Below are 16509 nucleotides of genomic sequence, written 5' to 3' on the forward strand. Positions count from 1 at the left end.
CCATAGTAGCATCTGTGGCTTCCACCCGCCACATGCCAGTAGTTCCCCTTGAGCTGTGACAACCAAAGTGTCCCTGGACATGACCGAGAGACAAAGTAGCCCGGTTGCAGACATCCTGCACTCACTGTGTGAGGAGGGTCTCTGGAACACTGCTGTGAAGAGGGAGCTTGCCGCTTCACCAGCCATCCAGTTCAGCCTCCCGGGGCTCTCCCCTGGGGCAGAAATCTTTTCTCTGCGGTAAACTGAAACTGGCCTCCTAAGCCTCTGCCTGTGGCTGTTTCCGTTTAGTTCTCGCTCTTTGCTCCCCAGGAGAGATGCGGATCGGCAGACTGACTTCTGCAGGCATGGAAGGTGGGCCCCAGTCCTTCCTAGTCCCTAATTTGATTGTTTTAGAACCGTGTTGGCAAGCTGGTTTTTTTTTTTTTTTTGGACCAGATAGTATTTTAGGTTTTTAAGGTCTCTGTTGCATAATTTTCCCTTCCTTCTTTCATCCCTCCCCATTCCAGTCCCTCTTTCTTTTTTTTTGCAACCCCTTAAAAATGTTAAAATAAACATTCTTACATGAGTTTCAGGTGTACAGCGTGGTGATGCGACAACTCTCTCCGTTCTGCTCCCTCTGGAGTGTGGCTACTGCTGTCACTGCACGCCTACAGTCCCACTGACTGCATTCCCTGCGGTGTTCTTTCATCCCCGTGACTTATTCCAGAACTGGAAGCCTGTAGCTCCCACTCCCCTTCACCCATTTTGCCCATCACCTTACCCACATCGCTCTGGCAGCCATCAGTTCTCTGTAATTCTGAGCTTGCTCTGCCTTTTATTTCTTTGTTTATTCATTTGTTTTGTTTTTTTTAGATTTCACATATGAGTGAAACCATACGTAATTGTCTTTTTCTGATTTCACGTAGCATAATAGCCTCTCGGTCCATCCATGTTGTTGCACATGGCAAAAATCACATCTTTTCTATGGTTGAGTAATATTCCAGTGTGTGCATGCGCGCGCGAGTGTGTATACACACTATGTTATATCTTTATCCATCCTTCTATTGATGGACACTCAGGTTGCTTCCCGATTTGGCTATTATAAATAATGGTGCAATAAACATAGGAGTGCATATATCTTTTCTAATTAGTGTTTTTGTTTTCTTTGGGTAAATACTCAGTAGTGGCATTACTGGATCATAGGGTAGTTCTATTTTTAAGTTTTTGAGGAACCTCCATGTGGTTTTCCACAGTGGTTGCACCAGTTTGCATTCCCACCAGGTTCATGAGGGTTTCTTTTTCTCCACATCCTCACCAACACTTGTTGTCTCTTATCTTTTTGATTCTAGCCATCTTGACAGATTTAAGGTGATACCTCATTATGATTTTGATTTGCATTTCCCCGATGATTAGTGATGTGGAGCATATTTCCATGTGTCTGTTGGCTATCTGGATGTCTTTGGAAAGATAACTGTTCAGATCCTCTGCCCATTTTTAATCAGATTATTGAGGTTTCTTGGTGTGGTATAAATTCTTTATATATTTTTATATCCTCATATATACTAAACCTCATCTTAGCTAGAGCCATTTCTTGCTTTAGCCTGTTCAGAGCTTTCTGGATTCTGTTTTGTCCTATAAAATGTTAAAGGGATTTCTCTCAGGTTTCTGTTAGTTGAACGTTTGATAAATGTACCTGGCTCTCCTCTACTCAAGGTACAAATAAAAATTTGAATGAGATGTATCTAAGCATCTCAAATCATAAATATGTAGAAAATAAGGTAGTTTCAATATGTGGCTATTGCTGGTCTCTATTTCTTTTAAAAAATTATTTTGTAGCTTATACTTGGACCTGCCTTGTAGCATCCATCGGTTGGAGGTTTGGGTCATTAGAAATGGCTTTCAAGAATCCTTAGACAGTAAGTCAGTCCAGTGACCACAACAGAAAGACTTTAATTCACGTTCAAAAATAAAAGAATTTTAAGTAATGATTTTTTCCCCAAAACTAGCTGATACATATGTATGTTTTTTTTTTTTAATTTCAGAAAGGATTTACACCAGCTGCCCCGGTTCATAGCAATAAAGAAGATCCAGCTACCCAAACGAATTTGGGATTTATCCATGCATTTGTCGCTGCTATATCAGTTATCATTGTATCTGAACTGGGTGATAAGACATTTTTTATAGCAGCCATCATGGCAATGCGCTATAACCGTCTGACTGTGTTGGCTGGGGCCATGCTTGCCTTGGGCCTAATGACGTGCTTATCAGGTGAGTGTGTTTTTTCCTCCTAATGACTTTATTGAATTAAGGAGAAAGCATGGTGCAGGGCATTGAGTCATTGACTCATTCGGCTGGTTAGGTGCACTTGGGTTGACAGCATTCCAGAATTTAGTGAAGAGAAAATGGTGTCAGTTACATAAATTACTAAAAACCATGTGGTACTTTTAAAATTGACTTTTTCAGCGTTTCACAGCCAAGGTCTGTACTCCTCATTTATTCACAAGTTTTTTTTATCCTGGCTTTGGCTGTGTGTACCCTGGCTTTTTTCTTTTCAGTCCAGATAAGCTTATAGCTGATTATATCCTAGAAATAGGACTCAAGTCACAACAGAGGATTGCGGATCGAAGGACATTTCAAGGACATGTTGGAAAGCAAGAACTGTCGAAGGACATTTGGTAATCAGGAACTGAGGAGTCACTTTACGTTTGTTGTGTTTGATTAAGCTGTTCTTACCCATTCTAGTAAAGGGATGAATTGTTCCTAGATTTCCAGTTTGTATTACTCTTGCATGGGCTTCAGTTTTTCAAAGAATTAGACCATGAGAAAGTAAACTTAACACTAAATAGTGACGCATGGTTGAGTCTCTGGTTCAGAAGCCACCCCAAGCCACTGAGCTGGGTGGAAAACCGTGACCTTGCCCCTGAGAGTCAGACTTGGGTTGGAACCTGACTGCTGTGTAGTGGCCTACTGGTAAGTTCCTTCACCTGTGAGCCTCACATCCCCGTCTGTGGAATGTTGAGTTAATGCCTGCCTCGCCCATGGGACTGTGGCCTGTGTGTCGGGTGCTCAGTCCTACCCCCTCCACCTCTCAGACCTTGCAGGCCTCTCACGGAAGCTGCTCCTTCAAGTATGGCATAGGTTCTCCTAATGGCTGCTTGGACGCCTGTTAAAGTTTACGTCGTTTTAAATCTGTTATAAATAAATATTTTACTGATTAAAATAACTTGAGTACTTTTCACATTTTAGGAGTTCATTTTAGCTTTATTCATATTTTCTAATAAACAATTTTTTCTTCAAAAGTACATTTTGATAGAGGAAATAGGAAGAGTGGAGCGAGTTGTTGGTGAAGTCCTGTGTTTAGAATGAGTTTGAAGGATACCAGAGAATTTTGTTTTTGAAGCTTTGGCTTTGAGGGGAACTGGAAAGCTGGCCTTTCTGCCGGTCCCCACCTCAGAACCTGGTGCTCTGGGTCCCCACCGCTCCCTGAAGTGATGGTGATGGGTTCCTTTTCCGCAGCTGAGGGCCGACTGAGTGCCTGCCCTGCCCGCCCTCGCCCGCCTGCCACTGGGGCTGCTGCTGGGCGCTTTCTCCCTGGCGCTGCCGGAAATAGGCCGGAGCCGTGGTCTGCCCACCTTCTCCTTGGGTTTCCAGAACCCTTTGGAAAAACTGTGTACCCTCTTTCAAGTGGAAGTTATTAAAAACTTTTTACCATAGCTTAAGGAGTCGCAGAGATCTAATTTTTGGCATATTGTATTAAATAGAACTGTTAAGGTAGTCTTTTAAAATATATCAGGTGGGATCTAAATACCTTTAGCAATTTGATAACCACTGTCACCTTCGTTCCTTTAAAAATACTTGAATAAACTCTTCCTTAACATTTGGACATTGACATTGTTCTTTCTTCCCCTTTAATTCTAGAGAGAGAGAGAGAGAGAGAGGCAGAGACACAGGTAGAGGGAGAAGCAGGCTCCATGCAGGAAGCCTGATGTGGGACTCGATCCTGGGTCTCCAGGATCACACCCTGGGCTGAAGGCAGCTCTAAACCGCTGAGCCACCTGGGCTGCCTTCCCCTTTAATTCCTATTTTTCTTTCCTTTCCTCATGGAATTTTACCCTAAAGGTGATAACTCTCTCCTTCAAAATCTTTTACGGCTTTTGTTCCTTCAGATTTAGCTTATTCAACACTGTCATTTACCTGCAGCACAAAAATGCATATCACTTGAAATTTTTATTTAAAGATTTATTTATTTTAGAGAGTGCATGTATGAGGGGGAGAGGAGAGAGAGAGAGAGAGAGAGAGAGAATCTTAAGCAGAAGCCCTGCTGAGTGTGGAGCCTGACGCAGGGCTTGATCTCATGACCCTGAGATCACGACCTGAGCCAAAATCAAGAGTCGGAATGCTTAACCAACCGAACCACCCAAGTGCCCCATATTTTATTTTTCTTTATAAATTGAGTTTAAAAAGATACTGATGGTTTCCTTTAAGTCTCCAATGTTTGTTAGTATTTTTACAGATTAAGTCATAGTTATTAATAGTACACAGTTGATAGAAGCAAAATATATCACAAACCAAAAACATTTATATATATTTAGCTAATACATCACACTACCTGAAACATTTTTAAAAGTTTGGAAGTGCATCTCTTAATGAAATGATAGAACTGGTTTTTTTTTCTCATTTATTTATTTATTTTATTTATTTTTAAGTAGGCTCCATGCCCAGCGTGGAACCCAATGTGGGGTTGAGAACTGAGCTGAGATGGAGAGTCAGATGCTTAACCGACAGCCACCTACGTGCCCCAGAAGTGTGCTTTTTACATTAGTTCATATGAAGTCAGGTTTATCCTGCAGTCTAATCTTTATTTTTAATAATAGAGGTAAAGGTGGAGAAGTTTTATTCACATAAATAAGTAGATAGTAAGGAATTTTGTTGTAACTGATACTCCGTTCATTGGACTCCTGAGTTTTAAGCTAAAATGATATACTAGTCTGTCATCAAAAATGTTTTTTAATGGTTTACCAGCTGAAAAATTAATAACGCTAAATAAGATTTGAAATACTGTTGATTTTGTTGAAAGAAGAGAATTGGAAGCCACCAAGTATACCAAAAGGTTTCTCTGAAATTTATCAAATGACTGTTCTTACGCGTTACTCCTTTACTTAGAAGGACTGTGTTTAACTGGCTCTGTTTAGAACCGATTGAGAATATTGGGATACTGTTCTTTTCATTGTACTTTTGCCACTAAAGGATTTTTGTTTAAAAATCGTATCACATCACATCTTTTCAGTACATTTTCGGCAGCGCTTGGCGCTGCAGATTTAGCTCCCTCCGTTTGTGGAAGAATGCCTGCCACCCTCCCTGATTGCCGCAGCAGTTCTAGGACTAGGAGGTCCCTAGTAAATCATCCGAGTCAGGCTGGCTTTCTGTCAGAAATCATCTGACTTGGTTTTTGAATTTAGGTGAACATGACCTATACGTCCCCATGACAACCATCTGCTTTGGCATTCCTCTGAAGGGGGTGATGGGTGGCTGGATTAGGCAGGGCAGCTGCTTTGAGAGTGGCTGGAGGATGAAAGAAGACCCCTCGAGCTTTAGGATTTCCTCTGATGCTCTGTCTTGGGGGAAATGCATTTATTTACGCTGGTTGGGGAGAGAAAAGAGGCCCGATCTCTCAGTGAAAACTCACTCCTGCCAAGGCCAAAAAACCCCATTTCTCATGCCGTGACCATCAGTTCCAAGGAACGTAATGCCATTATTTCTGATGTCAGGACCTTAGCAGAAACGTGCCTAAGCCGGGGCAGGCCCGAAGCCCCGCGTCTGGTTTATGACGCCTTGACTGAGGACACCAGTCTTTTAGACGGCCTCTGCTGCCCGAGGATGTATATGCTCATCCTGTGAGGGAAACGCGCCACAGAAAGCCCGGGTAAAAGGCATCCTTGTAAAGGGAGCAGAAGGCAGCCGGAGAAGGGACGTGAGGAAGGGGAGCCTGCCTGACTCCTTAGCGTCGAGCACGTTTGCAGGCAGAGGAGTCCCTTAGGAAGGAGCACCTATGCAACTTCAGCATCAGGAAATAGATTGCTCTCCGAAGTTTCACCCGCATCCCCCTGTGAAGTCTTTGCATCCTGGGAGCAGCTCGGTCCCAGGTTGGAGGTCGTGCACTTGCGGGTCTCGAGTCTTCTGTCCACTGGTGGAGGGCTCGGCTGCCCTTGGGGGTGCTGGCCCTCGGTACCCCCTGGGCTTCGTTACTGCTGCCCTTCACCCCCACGCTGCCCTTCTCCCATTTCACTCTTTCTCCACCTGTAATCTGATGTCTGCTTTTGGCACTTTTGGAAAGATCACTTCAGTGATCGGCTCCCTCTCTAGAGTTCAGGTTCATTTCAGCGAGCCCCACAGACCACATTCACGGCCATTCCCACCTTTTTATTCTCTTGGCTTCTATGACGCTGTGTGTCTATAGTTCGATTTCTGTCCCTCCTGGAGAAAATTTCACGTCACCAAAGATTCATATGCCCCACACTTTTATCCCATTTTCCCCTCTTCACACTAATGTCCTTTCGCTGAGCTTCTCAGTGAATCCCACATCTCTCTCTTCATCCCACGTGAGTTTTCTTGGAATCTCAACATTGCCAAGATGTAGAAGGACCAGTACCTTTGTAGCTCTGTTCCGACCAGTGCAAAGCCCTCACTTATGGAGAAGTAACATCTCACTGTGCCCAGAGCAAAAGTGCTTGGGTGTCCGAGGCAACATTTCCAAAGAGAGAAAATAGAGGGACAGTAACCTGGAGAAGAAAAATTATAAAGCCACGTAGTTTTTTGCTCCTTGTAGAGATGTCAGGCAGAAAAGATGGCATGGGAGGTGTCTGTAAGTATCTGTATCTGAAGATAGAAGGAAACTGAGTTAGGAGACTTAGGATTGCTAGATTCCATTTTTATCTATCATCTATCTATCTATCTATCTATTTATTTATTTATTTTTTTAGATTCCATTTTTAAATTTTAAAACCTTTTATGGAAAATATTTTACATTTACAAAGTGGCAAAAATAAAATAATGCAAAGAACACCTGTATACTTTTTATCTAGATTCACTGTTAACATTTTACCTCACTTGTTTTAGTGTTTGTGAACTGTCTGTCTGGCTATATCCAAATAAAATTGTGTACGTGTATGTACATAAGTGATTTATGTGTTTATAGATATATGTTACACATGCTGTATCTATAGATACATAACGCATGTACATCTACACATTTTATATGTATACGCACACATGGACACGTGATAGGAGCTTTGCCATCCCTGTTTTAGTTTTGTCAGTGGACCTGACCCCTTCTCTGGCAGCTCTTCCCCTCCCATAGAGAAGCGAGTCCAGGTCAGGTATTACATCTGGTTCTTTTTAGTCTCTTAATCTGGAATTTCTGCACCCTTTTCTTGTATTTTACGATGTTAACATTTTTTAAAGATTCCAGCCCCCCCCCCCCGCCCTTTTTAATGGATCACTCATTTTGTGTTTGTCTGCTGTTACCTCGTGATTAGATTAACATCGTGCATTCTTGACCAGAATACCGTATAGGTGTTTGTCCCTTTGAGAGTGTTACGTCTGATAGAACAGGACGTCCATCTGTCCGTCACTGATGTCAAGATTTCTCTTGTATATGGTCTTTGTCTCTTTCCCTGCAACTAATATGCAGTCTTTAGGACAATATAAATACTCTTTCCCCATGTTTAATTTTTTTTTTAATTTTTTTTTTTTTTTTTTTTTATTTATGATAGTCACAGAGAGAGAGAGAGAGAGAGAGAGAGAGAGGCAGAGACACAGGCAGAGGGAGAAGCAGGCTCCATGCACCGGGAGCCCGACGTGGGATTCGATCCCGGGTCTCCAGGATCGCGCCCTGGGCCAAAGGCAGGCACTAAACCGCTGCGCCACCCAGGGATCCCTTTCCCCATGTTTAGAGTGGATGATCCTCATGTGATCTCCGCGTTCCCTTGGTGGCTGCACCACAGTCTCGGGGTCTCGTGCCCCATCCTTGTTCCCCACGGCCCCTGATGTGCTGCACTAGTAAGAGCTCTCCTTCCCATCCCATTGGCTGGTCTATGTATTGTCAGTATAAACTGAGCAATTTATTTTTTCAGTGGGTTTTAGTTACTCAACTATATTGCTTCAATTGTCCCAGATTTGGCTGGAGGGCGCCCTTGCAAGCTGGCTCCTGGTCCTTGTATCGTGTGCTCCTGTCATCGTTTTTGCTCTGGCTTACTTTCCAGTCTAACAAGATAATGCAGGTTCATCTTGTATCCTGAGTGCCGAGCCCTGGAATTAGCTGTTTTCCTGACGAGCCTTTTAGGGGGAAATGCTATTAGAAACCAAGGTCTGTGTAGAGTGGACTCGTTACTGAGATGTCTTTGCTTCGTTGGCCTTTTCAGTGGAGAGAGCTAGAAAATACATGTCTGTGTTGTGTGTGCATATGCAGATTTGGAGATATACATATTCATACATACAATTAAAACATACATGTATACATAAGCATAGATTTGATGTATTTCTAAACATGATTTTAAAAACTTCAATTTTGTAATACAGTGAACTGGGAACATTTTACCTATGTGGTTGTACATTTGATGTTCAGGCAGATTTTAAGTGCTGTGTCCATTTTATTAAAAGAGCATGTTAAATGAAGAGTAGTTGCATTTATTATGTATGTGGAATCATCCTCTGGCCCTTCCATCGCTTTTAAATTTTAAACACTGCACTGATAATACTAGTGTAATTTATGTTTCACAGGATTTGGAATCTTGATATGGTTCCAAGTATAGTTTTTTGTATGAGTTACACATTTGTCCTCTTTTTTTTTTAATGATAGGAAAGAAAGAGTAAATTTTTTTTTAAGAATGAGTAAATTTGAATAAATTTTAAAGCAGAGTAAGTTTGGGTCTGTCATAAATGTTATTTTAATATATGCATAGGAATTATTTTCTTTTACAAGATATACTTAAAATAGGAGCAGAGTTTGGGTCATACCTATCATTTGAGAATCTTGTCATGATTGGTTACTTATAGAAGTTTGTAATTTAAAGATTTGTGATGAAGTATCACTTATATATGAAAGTGGTATAGCTTCCAAGTTGTAAGACCTCAGGATCTTTAGAGGGCGTCAAAGTTAACTTTCTACCTGAAGTTCTGTGCCCGGCATGACATGTGGCAAGCCAGGCCCTGGCTGAACGTGTCTGGAGAGGAGTTCATTATCTCCCTGTGGAACACATGCCGTCTTCATCTGGACCATTGGTCTCATTGTGTTAGGCCACTGGCTTGATCCAAGGTTCCAACATTGGTAGAGGGAAAGAAGTGGAATTATTTAAGGTTATTATGTGTTAGACTAGCTTCTTACGTAAAGATAAGCTTCGAGGCGGCTTCAGAACAATGTTTTTTCTTTTTTTTTTTTTTAAGATTTATTTATTTTAGAGCGAGTGAGTATGCTTGAATTGGGGAGGAGCAGAGGGAGAGAGATAATCTGAAGCAGACTCTGCAGTGAGCATGGAACCAGATGCAGGGCTTGATCCCAGGACCCAAAGCAAAATCAAAAGCCTCCCCCTCCACCGACTGAGCCACCAAGGCATCCCGAGAACAATGTTAAATTATGATTTCTAAAGTTAACTGTTCTGTTGCTTGGTTTGCGATATGTGCTAAGTAACAGGACATACTGTTGCATTTTCTTCCAGTTTTGTTCGGCTATGCCACCACAGTCATCCCCAGGGTGTATACATACTATGTTTCAACCGCATTATTTGCCATTTTTGGCATTAGAATGCTTCGAGAAGGCTTGAAGATGAGTCCAGATGAAGGTCAAGAGGAACTGGAAGAAGTTCAAGCGGAGTTAAAGAAAAAAGATGAAGAAGTAAGTCATGGCAGCGTTAGATCCCGGGACCAGAGAAGCACCCAGCTAAGAGCCAGCACTCCGGAGCTCGTGGGCGGTGCACCCTCTCTGTGTCACAGGTGTGGGCTACACAAAAGGAGCTTGTGCCGGGTTTGCCTCCTAGAGCTGCCTGTGATGGGACCCGGGGTGAGGTGGCCGGGAGGGAGGGACGCTGGGCTGATGCTGACCTTCAGGGATCAGGCTCCTCAGTCAGGGATTAGGAGCTCCCGCAAAGTAGGAACCATAGTTTATATTTGACATGTTTTCTCCCGCAGCATTTAGGATAGTAAGTGAGCAGTAAATACTGATTTGTTTGTTGCGGAAGAATGGAAGAATCGGGAACATAGCGCTTGTTGTGTGAGGTGGTTCAAAAGAAAAGTGTGAGGTCACGTAATTTTAGTTTCTTGGAACAAATTCCAGAGGATATAAACCCTTTTTAAAAGAAAGATTAAGTGATTTTGTACTATTTTGATTTGTTTCCTGGGGTTAATGTCTCGCTCGCTCTCTTTTTAATTTAGTTTCAACGAACCAAACTCTTAAATGGACCAGGCGATGTTGAAACGGGTGCCAGCACAGCGATACCTCAGAAAAGATGGCTGCATTTTATCTCCCCCATCTTTGTCCAAGCTCTTACATTAACGTTCTTAGCAGAATGGGGTGATCGCTCACAACTAACTACGATTGTTTTGGCAGCTAGAGAGGTGGGTAGTACTTGAGAAGCAGCTGCTTCTGTGTCCGTGACGCTTAAGCACGGCAGTGTTACTTTGCTCCACAGGACCCTGGGCCGAGGGCCTGCTTCACACGCCAGACGACGTTAGACCTGAACATCCTGGTTCTCTTTAAGATGGCCCATCTCCGGTTTCGACAGTCAGATGGCATTCTGCGTCCCAGCGGAATTGCCATCTTTGGGCTTCTCTCTGACTCCTCTTCCTTCAGTTTTGCCACAGTGATACTGTGGCCGTTGTCCCGACTTGGTTTTCTGTGTGTTTTCTTAGAACTTAAGCGTTGCACAGGTTACGTTACAAACTGTCATTCGGTGGAACATTAAACAGCCGAACTGTCCAGCACATGAGAAATTAGTTCGTTTATCTACCAGTGTCTATGTACCCCTGGGAATACTCAGTCCTCGGTGAACAGAAACCTCAGGACATCAGATGGTCACAGTGCCTATCTCTGGGTAGCGCGGTTACAGTTGACTTGTTCCTGTATGTCCAGTTTCGCTCCTCCTAGACCTGGAATGCTAAGGCCTAGGATGGTAAGCTAGAAGAGGTTTCCGGTCACTGTCCTCTCCTTTGCTCGAAAGATACAGAACCCGAGGTGCAGACACTGGGTATCTTATCCAAAGCCAAGCTCGTTGGTAGCGGGGGGCAAGGACTAGAAGCTGGAGCTCTCTCCCTTCGAACCTTTTCTTGTATATCTTGTTCGTGGCTGTCAAATGTCACCTATTTAAAGGAGAGCTTTGCGGGGGGTGGGGGGTGGGTTGTTTTTTTAAAATGTTAATCTTTTGAGAAAGATTAGTTTCCCGTGGGGCATCTTATGGCTCACGCAGGAAGGTGAGCCAGGGAGATGGTGGCGGAAAGCAGTGCTGCGGTTCCTTCGCGGCTCTCCTTGAGCGTAGCCGACACCGTAACTGTGTCTATTTTGTATGTTAGGTTGCGTCAGTTTTCAGTCCAGCGGTAGGATTCAGATAACACGCTCGATCTGAATTAGTCCTTAGCCCCCGGGAGACGCCTGCCGTGAAGGAGCAAGTTCCTGAACACAGGCCCCAGTTTCAAACAAGAGTTGAGGGCCGGGCTGGACGGCTGGGCCGGGGCTGCTTTGTCAGACAAGCATCAAAACTGCTGTATGGAAAATAATGGAAGTCAGGTTTTCACTCGGGCCCTGTATTTTAACACTTTCCTTGAAAATGCCACCGTGATGGCTGTGCCCTATGTCTCTCTCGATTTCTGGCCTTTTTTATTGGCTTTCAGGTTGCCAGGGTTGGGACCTGGAAGTACGGGACCTTTCGATGGTGGGATGGCTGTGCAGGGTGCGTGATCGGATGGCAGAGGTCCTGGCGTCTGGCCTGCTGACGCCCGCGTGGGGCAGTGCCTCGGGAAGGGCCCCTCGTCCCGCGGGCAGAAGTGCCGGCCGTCCTGACGTTTGCATAAATCGTGTCGAAGCGCGTTGGCTTTAGTCTGAACGTCATTCCTGCTTCCAACACAGGGTCCTTTGAGCGGTTAATGAGTGACTAAGCCAAAAAACAAAACAAAAAACGAAAGGAGAAAAAAGTAGGGGGTGAGGTTCCAGGATCAAATAAACTTTGCAAATAACAGACTTAAAACTTTGGTATTAAAGGAACTGTTTAATTTTACTTAATCCAGTGACTTTTCAGGCGTCAGTTTCAAACACGGTTACCCCGCCCTTGGCAGGCGCCGGCTGAGGCCTCAGGGCCCCCGAGTGGGTTGACAGCGCTACATGTGTCCCCCCCGCCCCCAGCAGGACCCCACTCCCCCAGGGGCCCCCCCTCAGGGCCCCGCCTCCCGGCCCCTGGTTGCTGGGACCTCCGCCCTTCTCCCAGCCCAATTGCGGAGCTGCTGGCCAGTCGGCATGCAGGGGGGTTTGCTCTTGTAAGAGTGTCCCCCCTTCCTCACTTCCGCCTCTCTTCCGGGTGCCCCCCACCCCGCCTCGAAGTGGCCCCTCTGCCACCCCTTCAGGGCTGCTTTCCTTCGCCGCCTTCTCAGGTCCTTCCGCTGCTTTCCTCACGACAGAACTCATCGGGCTCCTGAACTTCCCCACTTTTAACTCCTGTCCACACCCGCTAACCTTGCTTCACTCCTCCCACTGAAGTCCTGTTGGTATTATCCTCACCCAGAGAACCATGGGCAGAACTAGGGGTGTCGTGCCTGTACTTCTCTTCCCTAACCCCTAGCTCTCACTCATCACTAAGGCCCATCAACTACACCGCCTCAGTTTCTCACATCTGCCCACTTTTCTGTGCCTCCAGGCTTCCACCCCAATCCAGGCAGTAGCCTCCCCCGTTGACCACCTTGCCTTTAATCTTGTTCCCTTCCCTTCCAGTTCATTCTCTTCTGGGCCTGGCCAGCTAAAAACCAACCAGTGTCTTAAGCCTAAATTCTAAGCTGATAGATCGGGTCCTTCGCGAGCTGACCTGGACCTCTACCAGGTTTTGTTAGATGGTCACATATTCCGCAGCTGTCTCTTACTGGTGGCCTGTTGCCTTCTAGTGTGTTCTCTCCCCCATACAACAAAGTCAAATCTTTCTGTTTTGCAGGCCTGCCTTTTTTTTTTTTTTTTTAAAGATTTTATTTATTCATGAGAGACACAGAGAGAGAGAGAGGGGGGCAGAGACACAGGCAGAGGGAGAAGCAGGCTCCATGCAGGGAGCCCGACATGGGACTCGATCCCAGGCCTCCAGGATCAGGCCCTGGGCTGAAGGCGGCGCTAGACCACCGAGCTACCTGGGCTGCCCAGGGCTTGCTCTTCTGGGAAACCTTCACTGGTCTTCCCCACCGGAGGCACCTCCACTTTGCTGTGGTAGCAAGCGTTCACTGGAGGAATACTGCGTCCCTGGCACAGAGTTCAAGCACGGAGGGTGAGGACTCGGTGAAGGGAGGCGGGGTCTGTACTCAAAGGCTGGCCCCGTTTCCTCAGGATAGCAGACCTAGCAGACCCTGCCCGAGGCGAGGTCTAGGTGGAGTCTCCTCAGCACTTGTCCCTTGAGAGCTAAATACCACCTGTGGGTGGAGTGCGCCAAGGGCTTTTGAGCTCAGACAGTTTTCTTCTACTTTCAGCTCTATTTCTAGCTAGAACACGTTCCATAGATTACACACTTGGATTTTCAGAGCTCGGTAGGCTTTGTTGTTGTTGATCTCCATTTGCAGTGGCTAATAGTTCTCAGGTAACCGTTTCAACTGCTTTTAAATTAACGGTAGTTATACTTGCTTCTAGGACCCATATGGCGTAGCAGTGGGTGGCACGGTGGGCCACTGCTTATGTACTGGATTGGCAGTGATCGGAGGAAGAATGATCGCACAAAAAATCTCTGTCAGGACTGGTAAGTCTTTGGTTTTGTATTTTTATTTTTTAAATTTTACTATTTCTTAAAGTAGGCTCACACTCACCTGGGAGCCCAACATGGGGCTTGAACTCACTACCCTGATGCTTGAGCCATCCAGGTGCCCCTTTTGTTTTTTAAATTACAAAGAAAATGCCATTTGTTTTACCTCTTAGAATTACTAAGATATGAGAGAAAGAGGAGTTCTAAATTTTTACTTCTGGAGTTCGCTCTGTCTCTACAACAAACGGTGACCTCTTGGAGGTCTAGGTCATTGCCTCTGCTATTGCAAACATGGACTGTTTTTCACATACATAGATGCTGGTAAAATACAAATTCATCTAAAAGCCTTACTGGAAAATAAATAAATAAAAGCCTTACTGGATTTATTGTCACTTTTTATCGGTATATTTAAGTAAAAAAATCAAGTTGGAAATAAAACTTCTTGGCCTTAAAAGTATGTCTTACAAGATTGGGATTCATAGGTGGAGACCGCTTACAGATTCCACTGAAAAGCTCCTGTGTAGCTGGGAGGCTCTAAAAATGCAATAAAAAAATCTCTTTGCTTGTTGGGAGGTTGTTGAACGTTCCTTTTAATAACGGAGTTTTTTAAGAGGAGTTGGGGTTCCATTGTTGCTTGTCAGCACGGTCTCAGTTTTAACACAATTGTCATTTCTGGAAACCGCGCTGGAGCAGCACTGGGTTACTCCTGCCCAGTCAGGCATAGGAAGTATTCTTTGCTGTAGAAGTGGGGTTTGGGTGTTTCTAATGATTTATTTTCACGGTTAGTTCACCAGATTAGAATAATGGGCAACAGCTCCCTCATAGAGGAATTTTGCCTTATTTCATTCTTTTTTCTCTTCTCTTACAGTGACAATCATAGGAGGCATCGTATTTTTGGCATTTGCATTTTCTGCACTGTTTATAAGTCCCGATTCTGGTTTTTAACAAGCCGTTTGTTCATTTGTATTTCGTTTAAGATAGGTAACTCTTATGTTTATGTACATAGTGTACATTATAACTAAAAGTGACAGAAAAGACTGTATTTTGTAGCATTGATTTGTGAGTTTGACCTATTTAAATGAAAGTATTATGTCAAAAAAAAATCATTGATTCTATTTGCAACATGGATTTTTAAAAGAAACCTGACCTCTAAGTGTGGATTTTTTTCTTCAGTACAATTATGTTAATAATATGGTCACTTTCTCTTTTAGTGTTTGTGGGTTTTTAGGTGGGAGACGGTACACACAGAACCACTGTGCAATGAGGTCTACCCTTGGTTTTCTTTCAGCACTGACCATATTTTCTCCTGGATCACTGAGGTGTTTTATGATATTTGCCTTAAACTTTTCCTTGGGAGGAATGAATTTTAGCTTTTAAAATACTTCCTTACGGGCAGCCCCGGTGGCTTAGCGCCGCCTTTAGCTCAGGGCCTGATCCTGGAGACCCGGGATCGAGTCCCACGTTGGGCTCCCTGCATGGAGCCTGCTTCTCCCTCTGTGTCTTTGCCTCTCTGCGTCTCTTATGAATAAATAAAATCTTAAAAAAAAAAAAAAAAAACCTTCCTTAAGCCAGAAAGCAGTGTAATCACAAGCCTTTTAAAAATTACTTTTTTTCTTCTTTAAGGTAACGTATTACTGTAACAGGATGAGAATTGTTTCCCAGGTCCGTTCTCCCTTTTTTTTCTTTAAATTGGGTGACAAACCCAATATGAAAACAGTCAATATTTGACAATGTGGAATTACTAAATTACAAGAGAATACTATGAGTGTATTCATATTTTTTCTATATTGAATAAACAATGTAACATAGATACAGTGTAAATAAAAGCCGTATGACCAGAGCTTGTTTTCCCTTGTGTGTTATATAAGTGAGTCTGTAACAATAATTTATCAAAGCAGTATTAACAGTTATAGACCAGCTTCTAAAGTTGATGTTACAAAAGCAGGAGCGAAGCCTCTTCTAAAGCGCTGTCTCACTTTAATCCTCATACAGCTCTGGGACACAGTAGGTTCTAACAAGATTAAAGAAAAAAAGTTGTATAGTAGAGCGGTATGTCAGCCACCCGGTTTCGTTCTAGGGCCCGTGACCACCAGGGGAAGGCGACCTCCTCACACCGTTAGTGACACGCTTACGTCAGTGTAGTCTAACAATTACTGTTCTCTGCAAACAGCAGCACCGCGTCTCCCGGCGCCTGTGTGCGGTTCCCCCGTGCAGCAGCCCTGCCAGGGAGTAAACAGCCTCTTACAAGGAGCAGTAGCACATACTGAGGAGTCGCTTTTGGAAACTTCCTAAGGAGTTCTCCAGCCACCGTAACAAGGGCCATTACAGGGTAGTAAACACGATGCCTGTGTGTGAAAATAAAACTCTTCAGAGAAATTTCAGGTTAAGTCTCCAGACTACACCGTTAGTCCGTCTGTCCCCTACTACTACTTTCCATTGTTATACACCCAGCAGCCAAGTAGTTACATTCTACCTTCTTCCTGGAACAGAAAGGATAATTTCTTGTTAGAAAGTAGCTGGGACCATCCCAGCCTGGGCCTAGCAGTGGTCCAGCGGAGAATCA

The 16509-nt window shown here is 44.2% G+C and overlaps 1 protein-coding gene across 1 annotated transcript in view; it reads left to right on the forward strand.

Moving 5' to 3' along the window:
- The window catches only part of TMEM165 (transmembrane protein 165), a 25307-nt gene extending 9521 nt beyond the window's left edge, over positions 1-15786 (forward strand). Inside the window, exons 2-6 of the mRNA XM_077848063.1 lie at positions 2022-2247; positions 9693-9868; positions 10405-10587; positions 13838-13943; positions 14815-15786. Of these exons, the coding sequence (XP_077704189.1) occupies positions 2022-2247; positions 9693-9868; positions 10405-10587; positions 13838-13943; positions 14815-14891 (768 nt within the window). The 3' untranslated portion in view covers positions 14892-15786. The remainder of the gene's footprint in view (positions 1-2021; positions 2248-9692; positions 9869-10404; positions 10588-13837; positions 13944-14814) is intronic.
- Positions 15787-16509: the final 723 nt, after the last annotated feature.

This window comes from Canis aureus, chromosome 14 (assembly GCF_053574225.1).
Source record: "Canis aureus isolate CA01 chromosome 14, VMU_Caureus_v.1.0, whole genome shotgun sequence".
Taxonomy (NCBI): domain Eukaryota; kingdom Metazoa; phylum Chordata; class Mammalia; order Carnivora; family Canidae; genus Canis; species Canis aureus.